At 50.1% G+C, this 23,916-nt stretch overlaps 1 protein-coding gene and 2 long non-coding RNA genes across 4 annotated transcripts; 1 reads left to right on the forward strand and 2 right to left on the reverse strand.

Annotated features, from left to right (window-relative positions):
- Positions 1-702: 702 nt before the first annotated feature.
- On the reverse strand, positions 703-17,152 carry LOC135293226 (serine/threonine-protein kinase PAK 3-like). Of its 2 annotated transcripts, XM_064407226.1 has the most exons (14): positions 16,141-17,152; positions 10,432-10,546; positions 9,485-9,522; positions 8,966-9,088; positions 8,326-8,448; positions 7,918-8,098; positions 6,900-6,963; positions 5,040-5,088; positions 3,781-3,893; positions 3,140-3,257; positions 2,398-2,497; positions 1,768-1,964; positions 1,054-1,191; positions 703-905 (listed from the first exon to the last, which is right to left on the reverse strand). In XM_064407226.1, the coding sequence occupies exons 2-14, from the start codon at positions 10,505-10,507 to the stop codon at positions 816-818; spliced, it is 1,410 nt and encodes a 469-aa protein (XP_064263296.1). In that variant the 5' UTR covers positions 10,508-10,546; positions 16,141-17,152; the 3' UTR covers positions 703-815. The 2 variants fall into 2 exon arrangements, with proteins under 2 accessions (XP_064263296.1, XP_064263294.1); XM_064407224.1 differs by lacking the exons at positions 10,432-10,546; positions 16,141-17,152 and having other exon boundaries at positions 9,485-9,679.
- On the forward strand, positions 9,956-12,196 carry LOC135293227 (uncharacterized). The gene is made up of 2 exons (XR_010355335.1): positions 9,956-11,064; positions 11,949-12,196. It is a non-coding gene; the product is annotated as an uncharacterized LOC135293227 (long non-coding RNA).
- A 2,410-nt stretch (positions 17,153-19,562) lies between the features above and the next one.
- LOC135293221 (uncharacterized) lies at positions 19,563-20,427 on the reverse strand. The gene is made up of 3 exons (XR_010355332.1): positions 20,272-20,427; positions 19,883-20,030; positions 19,563-19,667 (listed from the first exon to the last, which is right to left on the reverse strand). It is a non-coding gene; the product is annotated as an uncharacterized LOC135293221 (long non-coding RNA).
- Positions 20,428-23,916: the final 3,489 nt, after the last annotated feature.

The raw sequence follows: 23,916 nt of genomic DNA on the forward strand, positions 1-23,916 counted from the left end.
TAAGTGCATTCACTGCAATGCCCTCGGGTTCTTGCCTTGGGGCCAAACGCCAGTTCAGCTAGAGATTTCCTCAATCCTTGGGCTTGGGACTTTATCCTTTTTTCTTTCTTTCCTTTCTTCTTTTTCCTTACCTCCCTTTTTGTTTTTCCTCTTTAAATAAACACCCTATTTTTGTTCAAATCGCCAAAGCTGTATCTTTTTACCACATTCAGCAAATTTTCAGACTTCATGCCAGCTCCTCGGAGCAAAGCATGAAATTACTCCACCAAGGCAAGTATGTGTAGTACTCCCTTGTGTTGGCATCAGTTCCCGTGGCAGAACTTGTCTTCCCACTGGACACTCACATGCACCTGAGACTGTGGAGAAGCCCGGCTCCCTCCCCCTCTGTCCACAGCAACACAGACACTCCCAACCTTTCCCAAGAGCTGCAACACAGCCACAGGCACAGCAGCATCCCCAGCAGTGACACCACTGCTCTGCTCCATTCTGCCCTGCCCTGCTCCTCTAGTCACAGCTGCAAGCCTGTATCTCCACAAGAGGCTGTGGCCTGGAGGCGAGGAAGGAAAAGGATCTTCGCTCACAAACCGTGCCACAAACCCCATCCATGGGTCTTCCCACACAGAAGAAACACCTGACCATTCAGAAGCAAATTTAGAGCTTATTCACAGGGTGAGAACAAAAGGAAGCTTCCAACACGAAGGGTTTATTTATTTATTATAGTATTTATTCTGACTATCACTCATAACAAACTACAAACTACAAGCTATAAACTACAAACTACAAACTACAAACAATAACAAAGGCCTCCTCCAGGGCTAGAATCTGCTGTCAGCCATGAACTGCTGCGTGGCCATGATCAGAGGCGTCAGGGTGGAGACTGGCTTGGCTGATGTTACAAACGGATGCTGCCCAAAGAGAAAAAGAAGCAATGAACTTCTACTTTCCCCACAGCCTGAAGCAGGCTTTCTCTGGCTACCAGAAAGATACAGAAAGGAGGGCATTCTGTGCACCTCTCTCTCCACATCCAGGACCTGCAGCCGCTTTGCCTTTTACCTGCAGAAGTTCCTGGGCAGACCAGCGCCTGTCCTCGTCCCTCTCCAGGCAGCAGTGCAGAAAGTCTCGCAGCCACGCCGACTGTTGCCTGGGCTTCTGTAGCTTCGGGGGGGCCCTGGTGCTTATCAGCTGTTGAACCTAGAGAAGAAGGAAATGCCACACTCTACCTGTCTCCTTTGCACCCCAAACTGCTCACACAGACCCCACTGGACAAGCTCCACTCTGCAGTGGCACTTTACTCCCTGCCACAGGGTGGCAGATACCTTTCCTACCCCTACTAAAACTACCCAAAGCCAGAGGCAGCCATAGCCAGTCCAGTATGCAAAGGCTCTTGCCTTGACCCCTGATTTCACTGGATAATGGAATTAGCAGCAACTCCATCAGCAAAAGCACACTTTGCTTCACACAGCCTCTACAAGTGATATGGAAGACTGACTTTTGTCCAACTCTTCTATTTCCAAGGATTATTCCATAAAATGCAGCTCAGCACTGCTCACTGCTCCCTTAGGCAAAGCTTCTGCCAAGCAAAAGGCATCCTGATTTTTAGGTCCTGTTCATGCACAAAAATGGCAAGGGGATGATCTGGCCAAGAAGCACGAGAGACTGTGCAGCCTGGAACCTATCATTTTCAGTTGTTGGCAAGCTTTCCAGGCAGAAGGATGGGAGCAGATTTTGTTAGGGTGACAGCAGTGTCTGAGAGCAGCTGCAGCGTACCGTGCGGGAGGTTTTCATCAGGTACGGAGGCGCTCCTTCCACCATCTCGATCCCCACGATGCCAAAGGACCAGATGTCCACTTTGGGGCCGTAGGGCTTCCTGGTGAAAATTTCTGGCGCCATCCAGTAAGTCGTTCCAACAGCTGATCTCCGTTTGTTCTGCTCGGTGGTGAGCTGAGCAGCAAGGCCAAAATCAGCTGAGGAGGAAAAACCACTCTGATCAAGCCAGCGTGACTTAGGAAAGCAAACAAAAGAAATCCCCACTGTACCAATGTCCAAGAAGGCAGTGTGGAACCCAGCTGTAAAGGGGCCATGCTGCCATTCCTCAGGCCTGCAGCCAAGGAAATACGGAATTGGCCACTTAGCAAAACCCCCCAGTTTCAGGCAGTGGATTTTAGTCCCCTGAAGCTATTAGACTGTAACTGCCTTGCTTGGGAAGGGACACACACAACCCAAAGCCACCCCTGAGCCTTTCTTCCCAGCAACACCTCCCTGCACCTTGTGGCTGTGCTCTGTGCTTGCAGCAGGGCAGCCTGCACTGCCACAGGTCCCACTGCAGGGAACTGGAGCCACCCAAAGGCAGCCCCACACCGCAGCCTGCCACGGCTGAGCCTGGCCAGCAACACCCACCCAACTTGACTGATCCATCCAAGCCCAGGAGAATGTTGTGGCTTTTGATATCTCGGTGGATCACTTGCTTGGAGTGAAGGAAATCCAGGCCTTGCAGGCACTGAGAGAGGAAAAAGAAACACAAGCCTAAGTGGACTTCATCCCACAGGCAGCAAAGTGGCACATCTGCAACACTGACTTCCTGGGGGATGGTGAGCCATGGCAGGACAGGCTGCTGGCAAGGGCAAGAGCCTGCTGCTCCACCATGAGAACAGCAGTGCCTTTCTAAGTGAGGGTGTGTTTGCTTCTGAAAGAGAAAGGGCAATTGTTCCTCTGGCCAGTGCCCTGCAAACACAGACCGAAGGAGCCCTGCTGCAGTGGCTGTGCTCTCTCCAGCCAGACAGCAGTGGATGCTTTTGCAAACACCACTTTGGGTGCAAGGCTCTCCTTTGAGGCTGAGCTCTGGGAGAGTCCTGTGAGTATCTCTTTGTCTTTGCCCCTTGCTTCACTTTGCGCCACCAGTGCCTTTGCCCTTACAGGGAAGGAATGCAGCACACACAGGCTCCAGGCAAGTGTTTAGAGAGGCAAAGACAAACACACTAGAAGAAGGGCAGGGACACTGGCAGGCACTTCTGATGCTCTTGCTACTGCCAAGGACATAAGAGAAAGGCTTGGAAGATGAAATCTCTCCTCTCCTTATCACCCATTTGGAAGGACCATCCCGACCAAGCCATGGGAAGGAAGCACAAGTGCCATCCCTTACCTCCCGAGAGACAGCTGCTATCTCTTCTTCTGCCATGTGAGTCTCCCTGATGACATCGTGTAAAGAACCTCCGTCCATGTATTCCATCACCAGCCAGAGTTCCTCATCCACCAGGTAGCTGAAAGGAGGAAACAACAGCCTGGAGATGAACGCACGCACTTACACAACCTGATGGATTCTTGTTTCTGTGTCTCTCTCAGAGGAACACAGGAGGAAGTGAGTAGTCATTCACTACGCTCTGCAGGACTTGAACTCTGTGCAGTTTAAAAGACTGCTCGGTATCCACACCAACGCAACAGGCCAAGGGAAATACAATAGACAGTGCTTTGTCAGCACTTCAGACCCAGGGGAAAAATCAAACCCCAAACACAACAAAACAATGTGGAGAGAGGACAGGAACTTGGAGGCTGTTGACTCAGTAAGACAGGGCCCAGTCCTGTCTTTGAAAGCACCCTTCAAGCAAGGTATGCCAGGAAAGATGAAAGCAGCCCCAATGCAATCTTTTCCCAAGATGCTGTAGATCAGCCCAGAAACAGGAATTAACAGCTCCATCCTCTTTTGTCAGTGCCCAAAAGAGTGGTTGCACCTCTGGCTTGCAGGATGTGAATGACCTTTCATGGCAGAACAGCAGAACCACTCACCTGTCTACATAGTTCACAAGGTTGGCATTCTTACTGCCACGCATGACCTGGATTTCATTCAGGCACAGCTCGCTGCTGCTCTCTTGCAGGAGACTAATTTTCTTGATGGCCACCTAAAAAAACATGGAAAGCCATGAACCAAAGAAGTCTGTGGCACAGGAGCTCAAGGGGATGATGGAGACAGTGATTACGGGATGACAGCAGCCCCAGCTGGGCTGGGCCAAACTGCCTTGTGACTGGACATCAGACCCCGTGCTTGGGCACCTCCCAGGACAGAGTGACAGATATCCTTTGCCTTGTAAACCTGGGAGAAACACAGTCTAAGCTCTCCACGTCAAAGCTCTAACAACACTCACTGTGCCCACAGTCTTCCCCAGGGCCTTCCTTTATCATTCCCATTGACATTGACACACCTCTTGCAAGAAGGAATCGATTCTGTGCCAGTAAAAATGGAGCAAAACTGCTGGGAAACCTTGGGCACTTCTAGGGGCTTGATCATTACTCCAGCAACCACTGGCATTCTCCATTGCACAACTACAAAGCAAACCCTTACAGACATCACAGATAAAATTGTGTCCTAAAAACATCTTGAGGGTTATTCCCCCTAAGAAATACAACCCTACATATTTCACAGAAAAAATGCCGTGATGATGAAAACATCATTAAGGACACCTCCAAAATAGACAATCCAAGCAATTCCTCACTTCAGGAATTTGCATATTATTCCACTAAAATACTTTACTTCACACCACTGATATTTGCAATTACTGCCTGACTGTAAAAAGAAATAAGCCGTGCCTCGATCCTCTAGGGATGTACACCAGGCTCTGAGCAGGACTCAGGCCCTTGAGACACTCCTTGCAGACCTTTCTCTCTCTCTAAGCACAGATCCCAAGGGCAGCACTGCAGGTGGCTGCAGAACTACCAGCATGATTCCCATGTATTGGCTAACAGCCAGAAATGAGAATTCAGGAACGCTGCAGCCCCAAAGAGCAGTGACATGCTCTGAGACACCACCTGGGCACTTAGACCCAGCCCTGTGTCCTCCTCTGAAAGACACCGCTTGGCCTCCTTGCATCCCCTGGGGCAGCTGAGAAGGACAAAATCTGTCCCCACTGTATTTGGCAGGCAGACGCTGCTCTGCACTCCATTTGCCTTTGCAGCAAAGCTCTGCTGGCGAGCCAAAGCTCAGCCACAGCTCACAGCAGAGGGGAGGGCACTCGAGAGCTGCAGAAGCTGCGGCGCTGCTTGAGGCTTACCTCTTCTCCTGTGGCAGTCTCCACTGCCATGCACACAGTGCCGAAACCCCTAGAAACAAAACAGCAGCAGAGAAAGAAGAAGTCCTTTAGTCCCTGCAAGTGCAAAACAAGTCCAACAGGAACAAAGTCCTGGGGAAAACAGTAAATGGAACACCACAGATTCTTCTCTGGGTTTTTTCTCCCTTTTCTCTTTCTCTAGCTGTGCATGTGTCGGATTTTTCCAGGAATTTGCTGGTTGGGTGTTCTTACACCTCTCCTTGGAGTCTGTCTGCCAAACTCAAACAGACACAGATCCCTTCTCCAGCTTGCAAGGAAAGTAGTGTCCAGCCACAGCCAGAGCAGGCAAAGGCTTCCCTTGCTGCATACACAAATGGAGAAGTCCTCAAAACACAGGATCCTTAGGCAGCTGTGTTCTGGGTCCAGAGCCATTGGCAGCTGCTTCTCTTCCGTGCACCAGACACTGGAAGGACTCCACTTTTCTGGCGACTTCTTGTACATTTGGCTTCTGTTCTGGGGTGACGTTATGATGCTTGTACCCCCAGTCACCTGTTCTGTTTATGCTGGATGTTATATTCTGTGCCTCCAAGACTGGATCAGACTATAGGGGCCGGGAGAAGAGGGAGCACAGAGTTTTGTTATCAGCTGCACTCTCCCCCGCAGTCTGCTGGAACACAGAACTCCAGTGTTGTTGTCTGGGCACAGATGGGGCCACACACCACACTCCTTTTGCTTTTTAGTTAGTTTAGCTAGCTAAGGCAGTCTGAGTTTTCCCTTTACTGTTTTTCTTTCCCTTTTCTTGGAGTCATTCGAACCTGCTCCAGACTGGGACCTGGCAAAACACTGAGAGCTCACACTTTGTAGCCCACCAGGGCCTACTCTGCAGCCTTTCCCAGCACTGGAGAATGACAACCCCCAGGAGAGACTTTCTGAACTTGCCATCTCTTCAGAGCAGCAAATGAGTTTTGTCATCCATGATTGTTCATTTTGTGTGCTGGGGAGTGATTTCTCTGTTAAATAAACAATTTCTTTCCACTTCTCTCCAAGGAAATTGTTCCCAAACCGGCTGGGGGCAGTGGCTGTGTGGGTTTGCTTTTGGGAGGGGCCCTTTCTGGAGGTTTCCTCCAAAATTCACCCTAAACCAGAACACCTTGTACAGAGAAAATGCTGCAAATCAATCCCATCTACAGTCAGCAGAGCTGGCTTTCAAAGGGAACAGCTTGGTGGATTCTTTGCAGCAAAGGCCTAAAGCCCACAGGATCCACGAGGGGTCTGCCATCAGGCAGATGATGCCTTTTCCTCTGGAGTGCATTGCCAATGGGCATGCCCCTGAATCTTTGCCTTCTGCAACCTTAGCCAAAAAAGAGAGCAGCTCCTTTCATTTCTGCTTTTGGCTTCTAGACTTGGTGGTGGTCATCCTGACCACTGAATTTTATTTGCAGCAAAATATTGGAAAGAAATGTTACTGAGAGCTGTTTCCTGACAGCTGTCAGCTGCTAACTTGACCTTTGAGGCAACGAAGTTTCTCCTCCTTTCATTCCCACGTACTCTGTATTCTTTTATGACATGCCAAAATTATTTCTCCTACAAAAAGTGGCAAACAGGTGCGAACACACTTGAGGGACAGGAGGTCTGCCAGGTGCTGCTCTTTGCCACAGATAAGACATTGCCAGCATTCAGGTGTCTCTGCTGTGCCTTCACAACACAGCTATAAATGCTGGCCAGCACTGAGAGATCACCTGGCATCACCTTAATGCAGTGTCTGAACAGCTTTGGAGCTTGCCTGATGTCACTCTGGGGAGATGGGACACCAGCAAAACACACTGCCCCTCCCTTTGAAGAAGGAACTGTGGCTGCACTCACCCTTTGCCAATAGTTTCCAGTTCTGTGTATTTAGCCTCAGGATCTCCCTCGCTCACCAGCATCTCTGTAAAAATCCCAAGGAAAGATGCTCACTTCAAAAGAAATCCTACCCTGCAGCAGGTCACAAAGGCAGCCCCACTCTCCGGGACACTGGGCCCTTTCAACTCAGTCAGTCGGGAAACAACAACACCACCGCACCAGCACCACCTCAAAAACAGCAGCAGCAAGACAAGCAGCCCTGCAGCACAGATGGCCTGCACAAAACTAAAAGTCTGAAGTAAAATCTAAGCACACAGAGCAACAGTCAGAGGAGACAGGGATCAGAAAACTCTAACCAAGAGAAGTGGTTGTTGTCTATAAACATTAAGGGCAGCAGGAAAAACAAAGCCTTCCTGTTCTTGGCAATGAACACTCTGCAACATTCAACACAAGCTTTCATCCTTGCAAACATCAAAGGCATCTTGGGTTCTGGAATCAATTTTTGTCATCAGCTGCCCTCTCCAGAACAGGAATAATATTGCAAAGTGCTTCCAGCAGAGCCCAGATCTCCAGCTTTAAGCAGGGCTTTGCCTAAACAATGCCCTTCAGCCTTTCAGGAGCAGCAGCTCATCTTATGAGCTACTGTGATGGCCTCAGGAATGAAGTCCCTCAGCCTTTAGGACAGGCTGAGTGCTGAAGATGACCTTGGCCGTGCCCACAGCAGCTGGGCCCCGCAGGAGCTCCTTGAGGCCTACTCATTCGCGAGGTCACAGCCTCCTGCTCAGCCAGAAACAATCTCTGCCTGGCCTTTTGCCCACAGGGAAGCTCAGGCAAAGCCAAACCAGGCCGAGCTGCTCTCAGAGGCAGGAGCAACACCCCGCTGATCCCTCACCACCTCAGAGCACAACAACAGGGCCTGTGTGGAGGAGGCCTCAGGACCTGGCACTCAGCTGAGCAGGAGCAGGAGATGGGACAGCTCATGCCGACACACGCGCACACAAGGCACTGCTCCTGCACACAAGGATCACAAAGGACCTACTCAGCATGGCCAGGCACTTGTCCTCTGTCCTCTCTCGCTGCTGCTCTCTGCTGCCAGACGAGCTGGTCGTGCTCCAGGTGCACGAGCTGCTCGTGCTTGAGCTTCCAGCCTGGGCACTGGAGCCTTCTCCCGAGCCTTCAGCTGCAGCTCGTGCAGGTGCCAGGACAGAGGAGATGGAGCTCTGGGACAAGAAATGAATTTGGGTTACAAATGTGCCTGGCAGAGATGCCCCTCCCATCTTATTTCAAATGCAAGCCCCTAGGAAGATGCTGCTGGCCACACCCAGGGCTCTTCACCTCTCAGCCTGTGCAGCCCGCTTCAACAGCTCAAGGCACAAAATCCAAAGGCTGCTTTTACATGACGGACAAAATGACACCAAAGACGCTGCTATCCAAAGCAGGCACTTACTGGTGTTGTTTGCTCTGGCTGTGGGCTGACAGCAGGGCCAGGTTCATTGGCACCTTCCTCCTCTTCAGCCTCTTCCTCGGGTACAGAGGCAGCCAGAGTAGGTGCTGACGCTGCCCTTGTGCTCTGTGGACAGACAGCAGCATGAGGGACAGGAAGAACCTGTCATTCACCACCTCACCTATATTCAGCTACAGGCCCCGCTGCAGCTCAGCTCTTCCTTTAGCTACTGACTTTAGCTGCTCTGTGGGGAGGGCCAGGTCCCTGCTGGTGACAGTGCCTCCTCATGTCCTGCAAGCTTGTGAACTGCATCTTTGCACTGCTCTCCTCACAGGGGACAGGGAGCCTGCACAGCCACTGGCCACCAAGGGCCTCACTTGTACCCCAGCAGCATCCAAAGACATCCTAATGCTACCTCTTGTCTCTTGCTAAGACAAATTCACAGCCCCTTTCAGAACAGTAGGAACCTGCTGCCTAAACAATCCAAGTTCCACTCCCCTTTTCCAAGCCCCACTGACTGACCGAAGGACTGGAAAGGTTTTGGCCCACAGCATCTTCAGCCAGGCACAGGAGGTGCTGTCTGATCAGAAACTTGCAGCTATGCTTTGCTCCAGCCACAGCACGACCCAGAGCTGCCACTTACTGATGCTGGATGCTCAGGCCCTGCAGTGGCAGCAGGTGCAGTTTGGGGAGCATCTTCCTCTTCTTTGGCCTCTTCTGCAGGAAGACACGCAGCCAGAGGATCCTCCGAGGTTGGTGCTGGGCTCTGCAGACAGACAGCAGCGTGAGGGACAAGTGACCTTCTTTATATTCTAGACCCAGATGCACTAAGGAGAAATCATCTGCAGAGAAATGGGATTCTAAGTTGTTCCAGCTCAAGTAAAATGGGACAATTAGAGGGGACTGCACTTTCTTGTGCAGGAGAAATTCTGTCATGGCTTAAAGCAGCAAGCAACCCCACTTCCAGCTGCTTAAAAGCTCTGAAAAGAAACTGGAGAAAACAGCCTGGGCTCCTCTTGCTGCTGCTGCTCTTGCTGCAAAGGGTCTGGACTGTAGTTTCATTCATCCAACCAGGCTGGCACTGGACTGCAACAGGCCCAGCTCACAGCTTGCTCCACAATTGTCAAATGCTACCAAGGCCAGAGGCTCCTTTCCCACTCACCCAAAGACCGGATTCTCTCCAGGCACGGGTGATGTGACCTGCAACACACAAGGGAAAAACAACCAGATGCTGTAAGAAAACTGCCTGTGCTGGGCAAGCCCACAAAAAGTCAACCCAAAGACAGAGCATTCTGCTTTCACTACACCACTCCATCTGCAACCCCTGTGTCACACAGCAAGCAAGGCAACAGCACAAAATATTGCCTGGTGTCTACCTTCTGTCCTCTGTGGCCACTCAACCCATAGAAACTTGAGACTCAGAAAGGCCCAGTGGTTCTGTAACAATCATTGCTTCTGCCCCACCCCACCCAGCAGGAGCTACAGCTCCTCCCTTTCCTGTGCTTCAGTTTTCTCAAGAGATTGCATGCAGCAATTGCTATGACCTCACTGGAGCCTTTCCCCAGAAAAGCTCCACCCAAGTGCCCCTTAGCCAGGGTGGCAGTTCTATCGTGACACAGCACAGGAACAACTCTAGGGTTCAGGAGTATACAAGAACTCCTCTGAAATGTCTATCTCAGAGGCCTTTTCCAAGCTGATTCTGTGACTTCATCACAGAACACATGGCTCTTTTAGCGTGCAGGAAGTGTCAAGGTCCACAGGCACATGCTGGGATGAGGGAATATAGACAAGAAGACTTGAACTGAGGGACTTTCCCTCAGTCCTGGAGAGCAGTGCACAGCTTTTACAAGGACTGTTGACAAGCTCTCCCACTCTTCCTGTCCTGGAAGTTGTCTTCCTTGAGCCAGCAAACTGAGGAGACTCTAAACTCCATAGCCACAGGCTGTGCCATGGGAGGAGTGGAATCCCTGCAGGCCACATTACAAATGCTGCCCACTCCCCACTGGCTAGAGACACCCCTCTCTTAGCTGGAGCTGTTGACAGCGGCTTGACCCAACCAAAGGCCTCTTTGTGGCATTTTGGTTTCCATATGCTGCAACATCTACTTACGTGCCAGGTGGGTGAGAAAGTACCCAGAATAAGCCATGGAAAAAGCCGTGCAAACTGCAGCACACACTCCCTCCATGGCTCGAGCAGCACTGCTCAAGTCTGCACCAGACAACGCCTGTGGGAAAATCAAAAATACTCTGAGTCCTGCTGGCAGAGACCTCGTCAATCAGCAGGTTCACCTGCAGTGAGCGTGCCACAGAGCTGCTCTGCACACTGAGCCCTTCCAGGCCTTGGCACAGCAACTTTGCCTTGACAAAGCTGGGATGCGGCCGCTGACATCACAATAGCAGCCGCCCTAGGCTGGATTGTGAATTCATGCATAGAACCAGACCTGCTCTACACCTAATGCCAAAAAAGCCTGCAAAGTTCTCCTCTGCTACAAAGCAACACAAAAAGCCCTCCTAGTCCATCACCTGTTGCTCAAGGCATGTAAGAGCAGAAACACACTGAGCCCCTAGAGCCCACACTGAGAAGCTGAGCACTGAGAAGGGACCAGGATGTGAGGAACCACATTAGTAGTCTTTGGCCACTATTTCTGCTGAGCAAAAATCAGAAGGCTTGTTCCTTTGTGGTAGAAATCAGAAAACAAGGAGAAGAAGCACTGCTTTAATTACATTTAGAGGTTTCTCCTAGGTACAGAGACATGGTCATGGATCTTTCTGTATATATATTTTATTTATATATACACATATATATATCTATATATATGTATGTGTATTATATTATTGAATACTATATATTCAAAACATTTTACATCATAGCTATGGGAAATGGCATTCCCACAGCAGGGAAATGCCATGACAGAAAATGCAAGGAGGATCGTTCTGTCTGACTCACTCTAACAGGGAGGCCTTGGGACCAAAGCACCACCACCATTTTTCCCCCCATTTTTCTCCTTCCACAATATTGCTCAGGAGGCGGGGCTGAAATGGGTGTCACGGAAGCGGCAGCTCTGACACACAGCTGAAACCATCAGGGCCAGGGTGGCATGTGGGACTGTTTTTCCACTGCAGCAGAACCAGGCAAGCCAGAGTGGTGACACTGATCCCAAGTGAGTCCAGCCAAGCCAAGTGGAGCCCAGCAGGGTGATAGGAAGAGGCAGCTAAGTGGCACATCCCATTCCCACACACATGCCCAGCGTGGCAGACTGATGGCAGTGGCGGTGCCAAACAGAGCTCTGCAGGGACAGAGAGACACCCATCACCATCGCCACTGCCACCATCCCTGCTGCAGAGAGGGAGCAGGAAACTGCCACTGCAGGTGCACAGCTGCTCCAGGCAGCACCAGCAGCCCCCATCTACCATCAGAACCATTCTGTAAGCCCTTGCCATCCTGTCTTTGTTCCAGGGGCCCCATGTGACACTTCACCTTTGTTGCTTAAGCCATTACTCCTTTTGCACTATTTTCTTCTTATTGTTGTGCACTGCTTTTTATTTCCTCACTACATTATAACTCTAATAGTTTTAACCTCTCATTTATTGTTTTCTCCATTGTCCCTTTCCATTGTCATGGAGAAGGAGAGAGAGGAGAGGCTTTACAAGGACTACCTCAAGAAGAGGACATAGAATGGAGGGAAGGCCTTCGAAAGAATAAACAACCCTCATGCTGCCGCTTTTGCAAGGAATAAATGTCCAAGTTTCTTAATATCCAGCCACAAATCTGTGGAGTCTTGACAGCCAAGAAGCACAGGAACCTGGACACCTTGTTGTGAGAGACTAGAGGAGATTGCTGGCTCAACACTTTTCAGGGGCTTGTATGTGGGGAAGGGGGCAGATCAAGCCTTGCTCTGGTGAGGCCATGCCCCACTCGGCACGCCCCACACCCCCAGGCCTGTATCCCAGCCCAGCAGCGGCCACTGATCCCTGGCACACCAGAGGCAATGCCCCACACCTGTGTCTGGAGCCCCTAACCCAGCTCCTAAATGGCCAGGTGAGTGGGAGCCCCATGTGGGGGAAGGCCCCAGGAGAGCCAAAGGCTATTTACCTTGGGATATGTGGCCACCATATGTCTTGACCCTACCTCTTCTTGGAATTTCTATCAGCTGAACACCAACTGGAACCAGGAGTGATAGCTATGTTGGTTCTTTTCTGTCATTCTCTTTTTCTCTTTCTTCTCCCTTTTCCCTCCTATCAGAGTTTTGAAAATAACTTAAAATGTAACAGGTTTAGTAATCTAAATGTAAATTAACTTACTAAGATTACAAGTTGAATGGGCTAAATTAATGCTTCATAGAATGTTTTATGTTGATTGAATCCTGCTCTAAATTATTTTTGCCTTTCAAGTTCTCTGATTTTCAGATGTTGCCAGTGAAGGGTTTTGATGTTGTTCCGAACTCTTGAGAACATCTCGTCAGTATTTCTCCTGCTTTTCTAACTTAGAGTACATGAACAAGTTTAAATCCTTTTAAAGTATCTCATAGAGCAACGTTTTTGGAGGCTTGCATTTTAATTGGCACAGCAAGCAGGGTACTCTTGAGGTGATATGGGCCTTTTATACAGCATTAACTGTTCATGACATAATAAAGGAGAAATAAATTTTCAGTCAAAGCTGCTCTTTTCTGGCAGAAAATTAATAGAATCCCACGCAGAAACTGATCTGAACTGCTCTCCAGTGACGCACTTGCTAAAAGCTTATATAGAAAGCTTGTCCAGCCCTAAAGAGAGATGGGGATGGAGAGAAACTAGCACCATCCACAGTTACTTGTGGAGAAACATGAAATTTGGTAGAAGAAAATTAAAAACTCCAAGTAAAGGACCATGCCTGGTATCCATATGCATGGAGGTTTGACTCAGAGCTGTATGGTGCCCATCAGCTGGAAAAGGAGCTGCATCAGCTGCAAATTGCTGAGCCTGAAACAATAGCCAGCCTCAGACCAGAGTAGGAATTGAATGCCAGGATGAAGCCAGCCCCCAAACCATGAGAAACCAGTGAAACACGCTCTTCCAAAGCCAAAGAGCTTTAGAGTTGCAATTTAACACTGCTGGGGAAGGCCTGGAAGCAGTGTTTTCCATAGTCCAGGAACAGCCAGGCCTTCCTGACTGCAAGGTCAGCCCCACAGCCCTTGGGAGGGCTTTACTGCCTCAAAGTCCAACCCCGCCCCTCACCCTAAACTCTGCCCACCCCTATAAAATACAGAGGCAGGATGCCCCGAAGATGATGTCACCTTCCTCTGCTCCCTGGAGGAGAGGTTCAGCTCTGCAAAGCCAATCTTCTTCCCTCCTCATCCCAAGCCCTGCTCACTTGATAAAGAAGGAATTCACTTACCAGGATGCAGTGTCTGGCAGGGATACCTCATTCTGCAACAGAAGTGGTTGAACTACACTGGAAAATAAGCAATGATCGCAAAGAAAGGGAAATGGAGAATGTTTTGCGAATTTGGATTTGGGGGAATGAAATAGAACTTTTGGAGAAGGAAGCACATGGTGAAAAGCGCTGGTCTTTTGCTCAGGGAACAACTTGTGGTATGAAACGTTTGGACCCCTTGCAGAGGGGGGAACCCCATACCATGCATGAGAAACAGCTGATGCCTGTTGACCTTCTTCTGTGTTATTGTAAGTTATTTCAACATACAAGGATCAAAACTGAGAAAACAAAATCTTGGCACCACCTCCAAAAAGTTATTGTTGTTGATAGAAGGTGGTGGATTGAAATATCCCTAGAGGCTCTCTGGAAAGAAAATGGGGATTAAATGGGGACTCAGTTTCCCTGGATTCTTAATGAAGCTTTGCAAACTGCTCCTGCCCTGCCTCCTTCTGGCAGCCCTGGCTATTGGGCCTTCTCTGCCACCAAAGGCTGGAAGCCAAAATGCTGCTGCTAGAGCATAACCCTTAGGAGAAAATGCTTTTATCATCGTGCAAGTTTGTTGTTTTGGTCTCACTAATAAGCCTGAATGTTCAAGAATGTCCTCACTAGTCAGGAGACTGGGTGTACATCCAGACCCGGAATGGAGAGCCACTTAACCAGAAGTGGAAAGGACTTTTGATCCCATGGCTGTGAGATTTACAGCTGGACATTCCTAAATTATGTGATTAAAGTTAGCTCTGGACACATGGAATTGTATTGGACAGTCCAGTAAATGTAACTCTGCTGCAAATAAAGCTGCAATGGACATTTCTAAAGTGAAAAACATTAAATGGTTTCTCTTTCTGCCCATTTCCAGAGCAGTGTCCCTGGTATGGCAGCAAGGCTGTTTGTTCCTGAATTAGTCAACCATCCTAGCAGGACCGTGTACCTAATGACTACAATAGCAAGTATGGCTTTGAGTGCCAGAGGGGTAAGAGACCAAGAAAGAAAAGAGAGCCATGTCTATAGGAGTGTGCACCCTAATGGCAGAGTGGCAAAACTAGCCTTTGTCCCCCAGAAAAGGAAAGAAGGCCAGAAGTTTCTCTCAAGGATTAGGTGAAAAGCCACCTCATGGGACCTCAGGGACTTCACCAAATACTTGAGGACATCTAATTGGATAGAAGCCAAAAAGTGCCGCTTGATCCATCAGGGAGAAAAAGAAGAGAAGAAAAGAGCTAAGTGCTTTTGTGAAGTGTTTTTACCAGGAGCGGACTGCTGCACCTGGCTCGAGTTTTTCTCTTTGTTATTATGCCTTTTATTAAACCTTTTTGTTTCTAACACTACAGCAGAAGTCATCCTGCTAATTTTATGCCCCCAGAGTAATAGATAAGCTGTCCTTGGGTGTATTATATTTCTTTTGAGGGCTTATGAGACCTGGCTAAGAAAAAGAAACATAATAGAGCAGAGCTGGGCAGCAGTTGGGGGTACTACAGTGCACTCACAGCCACCTGCCAACGCAGCTGGCCAAAACTAAAACAAGCAAACAGAAGTAAAACCAAACAGACCAACCCTCAAATAATTTTTAAAAATTAAAAAAAAAACAAACCAACAACCAAAACCCCAAACACTACAGGTGCTTGGCCTAAAGGCCTGGTTACTGATAACATAAGAAAACAACTATTAAAGATGACACCTGGGACACCAGCTGGCCAGAGCCAATTCCCAGCTATCCCATAATTTGCCTTTCTGTGCAAGCACAGAAGTTTCAGTTGCCCACCTTTCAGAGAGAGGAGCCTGCCAGACCAGGTTGAACATTCAGCAATGTCTACTTCAATGATCTCAAGCTTTCAATCCAAGCCCAAGCTTATGAAATGTGATTCTTCCTTTAATTTCCTAGATTCAAAACTGATTCTTCAGATCTACGCATGAGACAGTTCTCCAGATCTACTGAGGACATGGAATGGTTTGGAAAGCAAACTAAGGAACAAGGCACAAACCCAAATTTTATAGGGCCAGGGAGAAAATGCTAAGAGGAAAAAGGGCAATTGTGTTTTTATTCCATCATTATTAGCTATAACTTGCAATTGCTGTGGGGTAATTAAGAGTTTATTCAGGTTGACAACTTGAGTCAAAAGTTTATTTCATTCCTGAAGCTGCAGACTTGAAATGCTTCAAGTTCTTACATCCCAGGGGAATCCTGTATGCAAAATACTTGAAAACACATTTTTTATCAGAAAGAAAAAGAGATTTAAGCATTGTTGCAAATGTTTTATATATTCATAGAAATATCAAACTACTAGGTTAATTCCTGAGACTATTTTTATCTTTTGCTCTTGTGCTTATTGTTGTCTTATTCCATATTCTCTTACTGCTTGTAACCTACATTAATCCTATCTCAATGCATGCAATAATAAAGCAAAGAATTACCTAAGGGATGAAAAGAAGGCATTCCTCACTATCTTGCATAAGGATGAAAACAGAACATTTCAAAGGCTTCAACAACTCATTTCTCTGAATAGGAGCAAAGAAATAAAAGGCAGCAAGCTTTAAACACTCCACAAATTCCAGCTCAAGTAAGAAGCTCACAAAGGGCACTAAGGCAGGGAGACGTGGACACGTGCACACCATCACCTCATCTGACAACAATGAACCTGTTTCACAGCACCAGGCAGTTCATAGAGCCAAACTCCTTCCCCAGCCCCATGGGAAAGCAGTGTCAAGGCACAGGAACCGGGAAGTGTCCCAGGGTGCAGAGATAATGCTCCCAGCATTTGAGCCAGCAGCACTGGCTCAGACACACTGAAGTTCAGCTGTTGCTGTGCAGCAGTTTCTTCACACTGCTAAGTTTCATGGGGGTGGCTGTATTTTTCACAACAGCCACTTCAGTACAGGATGGGCGTAGTGAAAGGCACCGCAAGCTCCTTTGCCCTCGGTGGATGTTTGCCATGGAAGAGCATACTCAAGCTGGCTCTTCTAAATCCCAGGGTCCTTGCTCCCTTCAGTGTGCTCAGCACGACCTTCAACTCTATGGTGCTGTGCAACTGGAGCAGCAGGACAGGGACCTCTGCAGCCTGAGCTGCCCTTGTTCCTCTCTGCCCGTGCACAGACGACGGCGTGGAAGAGAACGGCAGCAGGGCCCTGCGTGTCCCCGGGCTCAGGATTTGTGCTGCTTCAGCTCCACAGAGAGAGCCACGAGTCACGTGAAAAAGCCAAAGTGTTTATTAAGGGAAGGCAAAGCAAAGGGGTGAACTGGGAGGGAAAAACGTGGATGGGCAGGGTGTGGGGGCTGGAGGGAGGGAGCTGCCAACAGGGAGGGAGAAGGCAGGAGCTCCTGAAGCTTGCCACAGGATCAGCTGTGACCAGCAAGAGCTGCTGGGCCTGCAGCTGCAGCTGGTCCCCTCTGCTCTGCAGGTGGTTCCATCTTCAGTGGGAAGTGGGGGTGGCCAAAGGACACTGATTCTTCTGATCCTGCAGGCGCAGTTCGGCAGATCTTGCGTCGAATGTCAGCTGGACAAATTGCTTTATAAAGGAGGGGCACTCGTATTCGCTCAGAGCTTGAAGGGCTGGAAAAGAAAGGAACAGTGCCACGGTCAGAGGCCTGATTGCTGGAATCCAAGCAAAGCCTCCTGCCAGGGCCTTCCCACCCAGCTTTGCCATGGCCAGGAGGGAGCGGCAGACAAGGGCTTTGGCCGGAAGGCGCTGGCCTCGCATCCCCTACGTGTCCCTGAAAGCTCTCCGGGCTCTGGCCCCACTGTCCCTGGTCCACACAGAGAGCAGAGCCCTGGGCAGCCCGGGCAAGGATTGTAGCTCTGGGGCCAGGATGTGCAGCTGCCCCCGGCGGTCCCCGCTGGCACACGGCTGCCCTCACTCACCCTCACTGAGGACCTGGAGCTCCTCCTTCTGCCCCATCAGGAGCACTCCGGCCACCCCTGGCAACACAGAGGCTGTGGCGGCCCCAGGCGGCACAGCTGCCCGACACGGGCGCTGCCAGCCCCGGGGCCGCACGCCCTCCTCCCCGGGCAGGGCTCAGCCCGGGCCCTGCCGCTCGCTGCCGCCCGAGGGAGGGCACGGCTGCGGGAGGGCGGCGGCAGCGCCGAGGGCGGGCGGGGCTGCAGCGGCCCGGGCGCGGCTCCCGCTGCCGGGGCAGGGCCGGGCCGGGAGGCGGGGAGGGACGCCGCTCACCGATGATCCTGACGGCCGCCTCTCGCAGGGGCCTCTGCGGGCTCTGCAGGCGCGGCAGGGCCCAGCGCAGCTGCTCGGCCGCTCGGCTCTCGTCCTGCAGCAGCTGCGGGGAGCGAAGGCTCGGCGCGGGCTCTGCCCCTCGGCCGGGCGCTCCCTGCGTCCAGCACCGGCCGAACCGGCCCGCACGGCCCAGGGCAGGGAGCGGCGTGTGGGGCGCGGGCTGGCGGCCCCGGGGGCGGCGCTGGGCAGGGACACAGCTGCCAGCCCCGCACACTGAGCACCGGGGCCAGGGGGCTTCTCCAGCCCGCGGCTGACGCTTCCAGGCTCTCCTTACCAGGTGCTCAGCAAACTTCATCCGCTGCTCCTTCCTCAGCAGCTCCTCCATGTCCCTCCTCCTCAGGAACCGGGCCGCACAAAACAGTGTTTTCAAAGAGGCCTGGAGAGCAGCACACAGCCAGAGGTGGAACCAGAGCCCAGGGCACAGGACCTGTGTCCCTGTGCCAAGGCCATGCAAGGCTGCAGCCTGCCGGCTGCCAGGGCTGGAGGCAGCTGAACCCCTTGCCAGGGATGCAGCAGCATCACACAAAGCCTCACCTTGGCCACACGCCGGTTCTCATTGTGCCAGCAGAAGAAGAGAGGAAGCAGGCTGCGGCTCACAATTCTTGTCAAAGGCTTTTTGCCCTCTTCCACTACCAGCTCCATCACCTTGCTGAAGAGCTGAATGGAGAGCAGCTGCACATGGCTGCTCTCCTGGAACAAAGGAAAAGACCTTAGCACCAACTACTCCAGGCTCAGCAGGGCAGAGGCCTCAAACTGCACAAGACACAAAATTTCTAGGCAGCCTCTGGTGCTCCTGGCTGGGGGCACAGAGCCTTACATTCTCAAAGTGTGGCAGGAGTGGTTCAGCCAGCTTCAGGGCGGTGACGCCGGGTATCTTGAGGTCTTTCTCCTGGAGCATATAGGTAAGCACAGAGAGGATCATCCCGACCATCTCTGCATCAGGATCAGCCAGCTGCTCCAGCAGGTGCTGATACAGGCCGCGTATTCCTCCACTCTGTGTGCAAGACGAGGCTGTGCTGTGAAGCTGAGGACAGCTGCAGCAGCAGCAGCTGCTTGGGGCACTCAGGCAGCTGAAGCGGGAGGCAGGAGAGCTGGGAGCCGCTGCCTCTGGTGCCAAAGGCCAGCCGAGCCCAAAGGTCTGTGTTCCCCAGCCCCACGCTGCCAGCGCGGCTTCAGCCACTGCCCCCTTCTCACCAGCGAGGGCTCCTTGCTGAGCACCACGAGGCCTCTGAGCTCCAGGCGCAGCCTGTCCCTGCACTCGCTGGGCAGGTGCCTGGATACGACCGACAGGGCACTGTGACCGTGTTTGCTCAAGTCCAGACACTCCAGGAGCTGAAATGCACAGGGCAGTGATGGGGACCCGGCCAGCAGGAGCCCGGAGCCGCACAGGGCCGGGCCCAGGCAGCAGCAGCAGGCACGGGCAGCGTCCCAGGGGCTGCAGCTACCAGAGGCCAGAGAGCTGGGAGGCAGCTCAGGCAGGCAGCGCTGGCCATCAGGCTCACCTCCACAAAGAACGCCAGGGCAGGCAGATGCCAGCGTGGCTGCTTCCCGATGAGCAGGCTGAGCAGGTGCAAGGCAATGCGGGAACACAAGGGGGCCTCTGTGGTGGCAAAAACTTGCAAGAGCAGAGCCACAAACAGCTGGGCCGAATGAAGGACTACTGCGTCGTGCCACTCGGGCATGTGGGCAATCTTCCACAGCACCACAGTTGCCTGCAAAGGAGAGAGCAGCCCGAAGCAGCGCTCAGTGCCCAGCTGTGCATGTGGCAGGGCCCAAGGGGAGATGCAGGGCGAGCACCCGGCCTGCTGGCCCTGAGCCTGCCCCTAGCCCAGCTTTCAGCCCAGCAGCTGAGGCAGGGAGCTGCAGGGCAGGGAGAGCATGGAGAGGCAACCCGGAGGGTGAGCAAAGGCCAGTTGCAGAAACTCACAGCCAGGGCAAAGACGGCCTCGTTATCCCCACTGTAGAAGAACATGCTGTACAGTGGCCTGTCCTCTATCACAGAGAACAATGCTGGAAGCACCTTCTGCACTGCGGGTCTTGACGTGCCGATGCTTCTCCACATCAGTACAGCAGCCCTTGGGAGCAGAGCTGCACGTCAGTACCGTGCCCTGTGCAGCCACATGGGGCCGGGTGACAGAGCCCCAATGCCCTGAGGGGCAGGGGGGGAGCATGGCAGCAGCTCAGGAAACAGAGGGGCCCGAGGGTCCTGGAGTTCTCTGCCTGTCTCTCTGGCAGACTCCACTGGACAGGCTGTGCAGGGTGAGGGGTCCTATGGGCCGGTGAGCACCGAGCTCTTGAGGCCCTTGTGCCCCGTACCTGTCACAGGATGGGGCACAGCGCAGGAGGCTCATCACCACATTAGCAGAGTGTTCTTCATCCACCCTCGGTGGATGCTTGCCATGGAAGAGCATACTCAGACTGGCTTTTCTAAATCCCCAGGTCCTTGTTCCCTTCAGCGTGCTCAGCACGACCTTCAACTCCATGGTGCTGTGCAACTGGAGCAGCAGGACAGGGACTTTTGCAGTCTGAGCTGCCCTTGTTCCTCTCTGCCCGTGCACAGACGACAGCGTGGAAGAGAACGACAGCAGGGCCCTGCGTGTCCCCGGGCTCAGGATTTGTGCTGCTTCAGCTCCACGGAGGGAGCCACAGGTCAAGTGAAAAAGTCAAACTGTTTAATAAGAGAAGGCAAAGTGAAGGGGTGAGCTGGGAGGCAAAAAAGGGGATGGGCAGGGTGTGGGGGCTGGAGGGAGGGAGCTGCCAACAGGGAGGGAGAAGGCAGGAGCTCCTGGAGCTTGCCACAGGCTCAGCTGTGAGCAGCAAGAGCTGCTGGGCCTGCAGCTGCAGCTGGTCCCCTCTGCTCTGCAGGTGCTCCCATCTTCAGTGGGAACTGAGGGTGGCCAAAGGACACCGGTTCTTCTGAGCCTGCAGATGAAGTTCGGCAGATCTTGTGCTGAACATCAGCTGGACAAATTGCTTTATGAAGGAGGGGCACTCGTATTCGCTCAGGGCTTGAAGGGCTGGAAAAGGGAGGAACAGAGAATAAAAAAGTCTTGACTAGAATTGATTTGTTTGTTGTTTGCTTTTTAAAATTTTCTGGTCTCTTGATAGCTTAAGAGTTTCAGTCTATCTATTTTTTAAATTTCTTTGTTTCGGTTATTTGTTTTTCTGATCTATGGAAATCTATAATATTATCTCAACCTTTTTTTTTTTTTTTTGTTTTGTTTTGTTTTGTTTTGTTTTGTTTGTTTGTAATCTACATCATGACTGCCATGGTAAGTTACTTACCAGACAACAAAAACTTTATGCACTTTGTGTTTGCACTGCTGGAACCTGTGTCAGCTGTGTCATGCTCTTTGTGTGCCCATAAGGTGTGACAAGGAGCAGCTGTAGTGGATGTCAAAGGAGTGCAAGGAGGGGTGGAGGAATCAATTTGCATTCCTTAGAAAGAAGGGAAACAGAAGTACTGAGATGGCTTTACACTACTTCTGCGATGGATTTCTGGCATATTGTAATACAATTATCTACAAGCAGGAAATCAGCAGGCTGCTAAAAAATGACAGCAGAGGGCTGAATACCCCTAGTGCTGAAGGGCAAGGGATTTAATTTGTCCCTATGTTGGTAGGGATCTCATTCTGTGATAAGGTAAAGAAACAAATTGCAAGTAAAATAAATCTGTGCACATCCGTGTTGAGACACTCTGACTGGCGAGGTGTCTGGATGTTGTGTGCATAAGAATCTCTAACCAAATACCAAATTCTAATTGACTTTCACAAGTGAATTCATACTGGATTTCACAAAGGCAGTTGTCAATGCTCTGCAGTTGAGCAGCTTCTTGAATTAGGAGAAACTCGCTCACTATTCTGAGCAGACTGCATTCTGAAAGAGCAGGTGAAAGAGCTAAAAATCCCATTAAATATGACATAGCAGACAAAGGATTTCTAAAAATTGCATTGTAAATAGAAGCATATTTTTCTGATTTTACTTTCATTGTTCTGTAAAATTAGCATGACTTTTATGAATAAAAGAATTTCTGTTTATTGAACAAAACAAATTCTTTTCTTCTTTACAAATGGCTGCATAAATTAAATACTATTTCTGTATTTCAGAAAGCTGTGGGAGAGCTGTGGAGAGTTCTGTTTAAATCACCCCAAGTGATTTCTAAATCACTTCTAAATTGTTTAAATCATCTCCAGCCTATAAGATAGGAAACTCTTTTTGTTAGAGAAGCAGCAAACCCATGTCTCTTCATACTTGAAATATCTGATGCTTTGAATAATACCTGACATTGGAATGCTGATTTTGCATTTGGGACCCAGATCATCTACCAGTCTTTAGGGATATTGGGACCTGACATCCATCTCAGCAGCTTGCTTTATGCAGTAACCAGCTGCAAGCAACTTAAAGAACATCAGCTGTGAGAGTCACTTCTAAAACTTCCTGTCTCCAAAGTTAAATTATTTAAACAAATACTATCGGTTTTTAATAAGATGTAAAATGTATAAGGAAGCTTTCAGAATGGCTTATTGAGATATAAATGGACTGTGATTGACTGGAAATGAAACTAGGTGCTGTGATGGTTCCTTTTTGCTATGGAAGTGTGAGCCTGCTGTTACTCAGGAATGACAGACTTCATTGTCAGGAAAACAAGAGGTTCCATAGAGCAAGGAGTTTCCAACAGTGCAAACCAGCACCAATCATTTTGCAAATCAGGACAGCCTTCAATCACGTTTCTTTCCAAGTTTCATATTGGATGCTCTCGTGACTGTTTTCTTTTCACGGGCTCATCTGGAAAATGTGGAGATCCTGAGCTGTTTACACCGACTAATCCCTCAGGCTAGGAAATAGAGCAGAAAATAATGCATGTGACAGACTCCTTAATCCTTTTGTGATATCCATCTTTAATAGGCATCCTGATGGCACACAAGAAACCTGACTGCAGAGTGGTCGTGCATACAGAGCACATGTCACTAGTTGCTCAAAAGTGGGCCTGTGGGTATTTCAGGCTGAGTGGGTGGGTGTTTTCTATATCACATGCATGTGACAGCTCTCTTCATGTAGTAGGTGAATGCAGTAACTGATGTTCCACCACTAACATTTGTTTAATGCAATCAAAGAAAAGGTTTTTTTCTTTACATTATTTGTTTATATATATCCAACTCTGTATCATAATGGATTCTGAAAGCCATAGTGACTTTTTCATCTGCTGGGTTTTTGTTGTTTTGTTTTTTTTTTTTTTAAAGAGATCTAATAGCACAGTTAACACAGTTGAATTATTTCTCCATGTAAGAAATTTCACTCCATTTTCTGCTTTCCACATTTATTCAATTTATTTTCATCAGGTGCCAGCTTGCTGTATGGCAAACCAGTCTCATTCTATATTGGTTTGTGATGAGGCCACAGGGCAAAACAAAGCAAAAAGAATAGGAAAAAAGTAGCCAAGAAAAGAGAAGCCCTTGACCTCCTTCCTTTATGTGGCAGCCTCATTTGGCTGAAAGATAAGTGTTGTAGTATAGATGAAAGTAATTCCTCTAATACGAGAAGTATAAATTTATTTCTAGCTCCTCTCAGTGTGGAATTTGTGTGCTAGATTTGGATAGTTAACACTTTGTGACAGGAGTCATGATTCAGCAGAAAATATTTTCTAGTTGAAAAACTCGCGTGACCGATAGCTGGTGAAAACCCAACACAAGCAGAAAGTTTGTTTGGCCACCCTGTCTTAAGAGCCTCACTCCTGAGTGAAATTGGCAAAATGAAGCCAAGATTTTTCCAAAGGCTCGGGCCTGTTTATTGAAAGTCAAGACAAGCGCAGAGGAGAGCCCAGGGTGAGCCTGGGACCTGGGCGGCAAGTCCGAGTTCCAAGCTAACAATGCTGCGTGCTGCACAGGGTGTTTCCTTGGGCACGGGCTGGGCAGAAAGACCCAGGTGCTCAGCACCCGGGGCTTTTAAAGTCTCTTAAAGGAT

This window comes from Passer domesticus, unplaced genomic scaffold (genome assembly GCF_036417665.1).
Source record: "Passer domesticus isolate bPasDom1 unplaced genomic scaffold, bPasDom1.hap1 HAP1_SCAFFOLD_89, whole genome shotgun sequence".
Taxonomy (NCBI): domain Eukaryota; kingdom Metazoa; phylum Chordata; class Aves; order Passeriformes; family Passeridae; genus Passer; species Passer domesticus.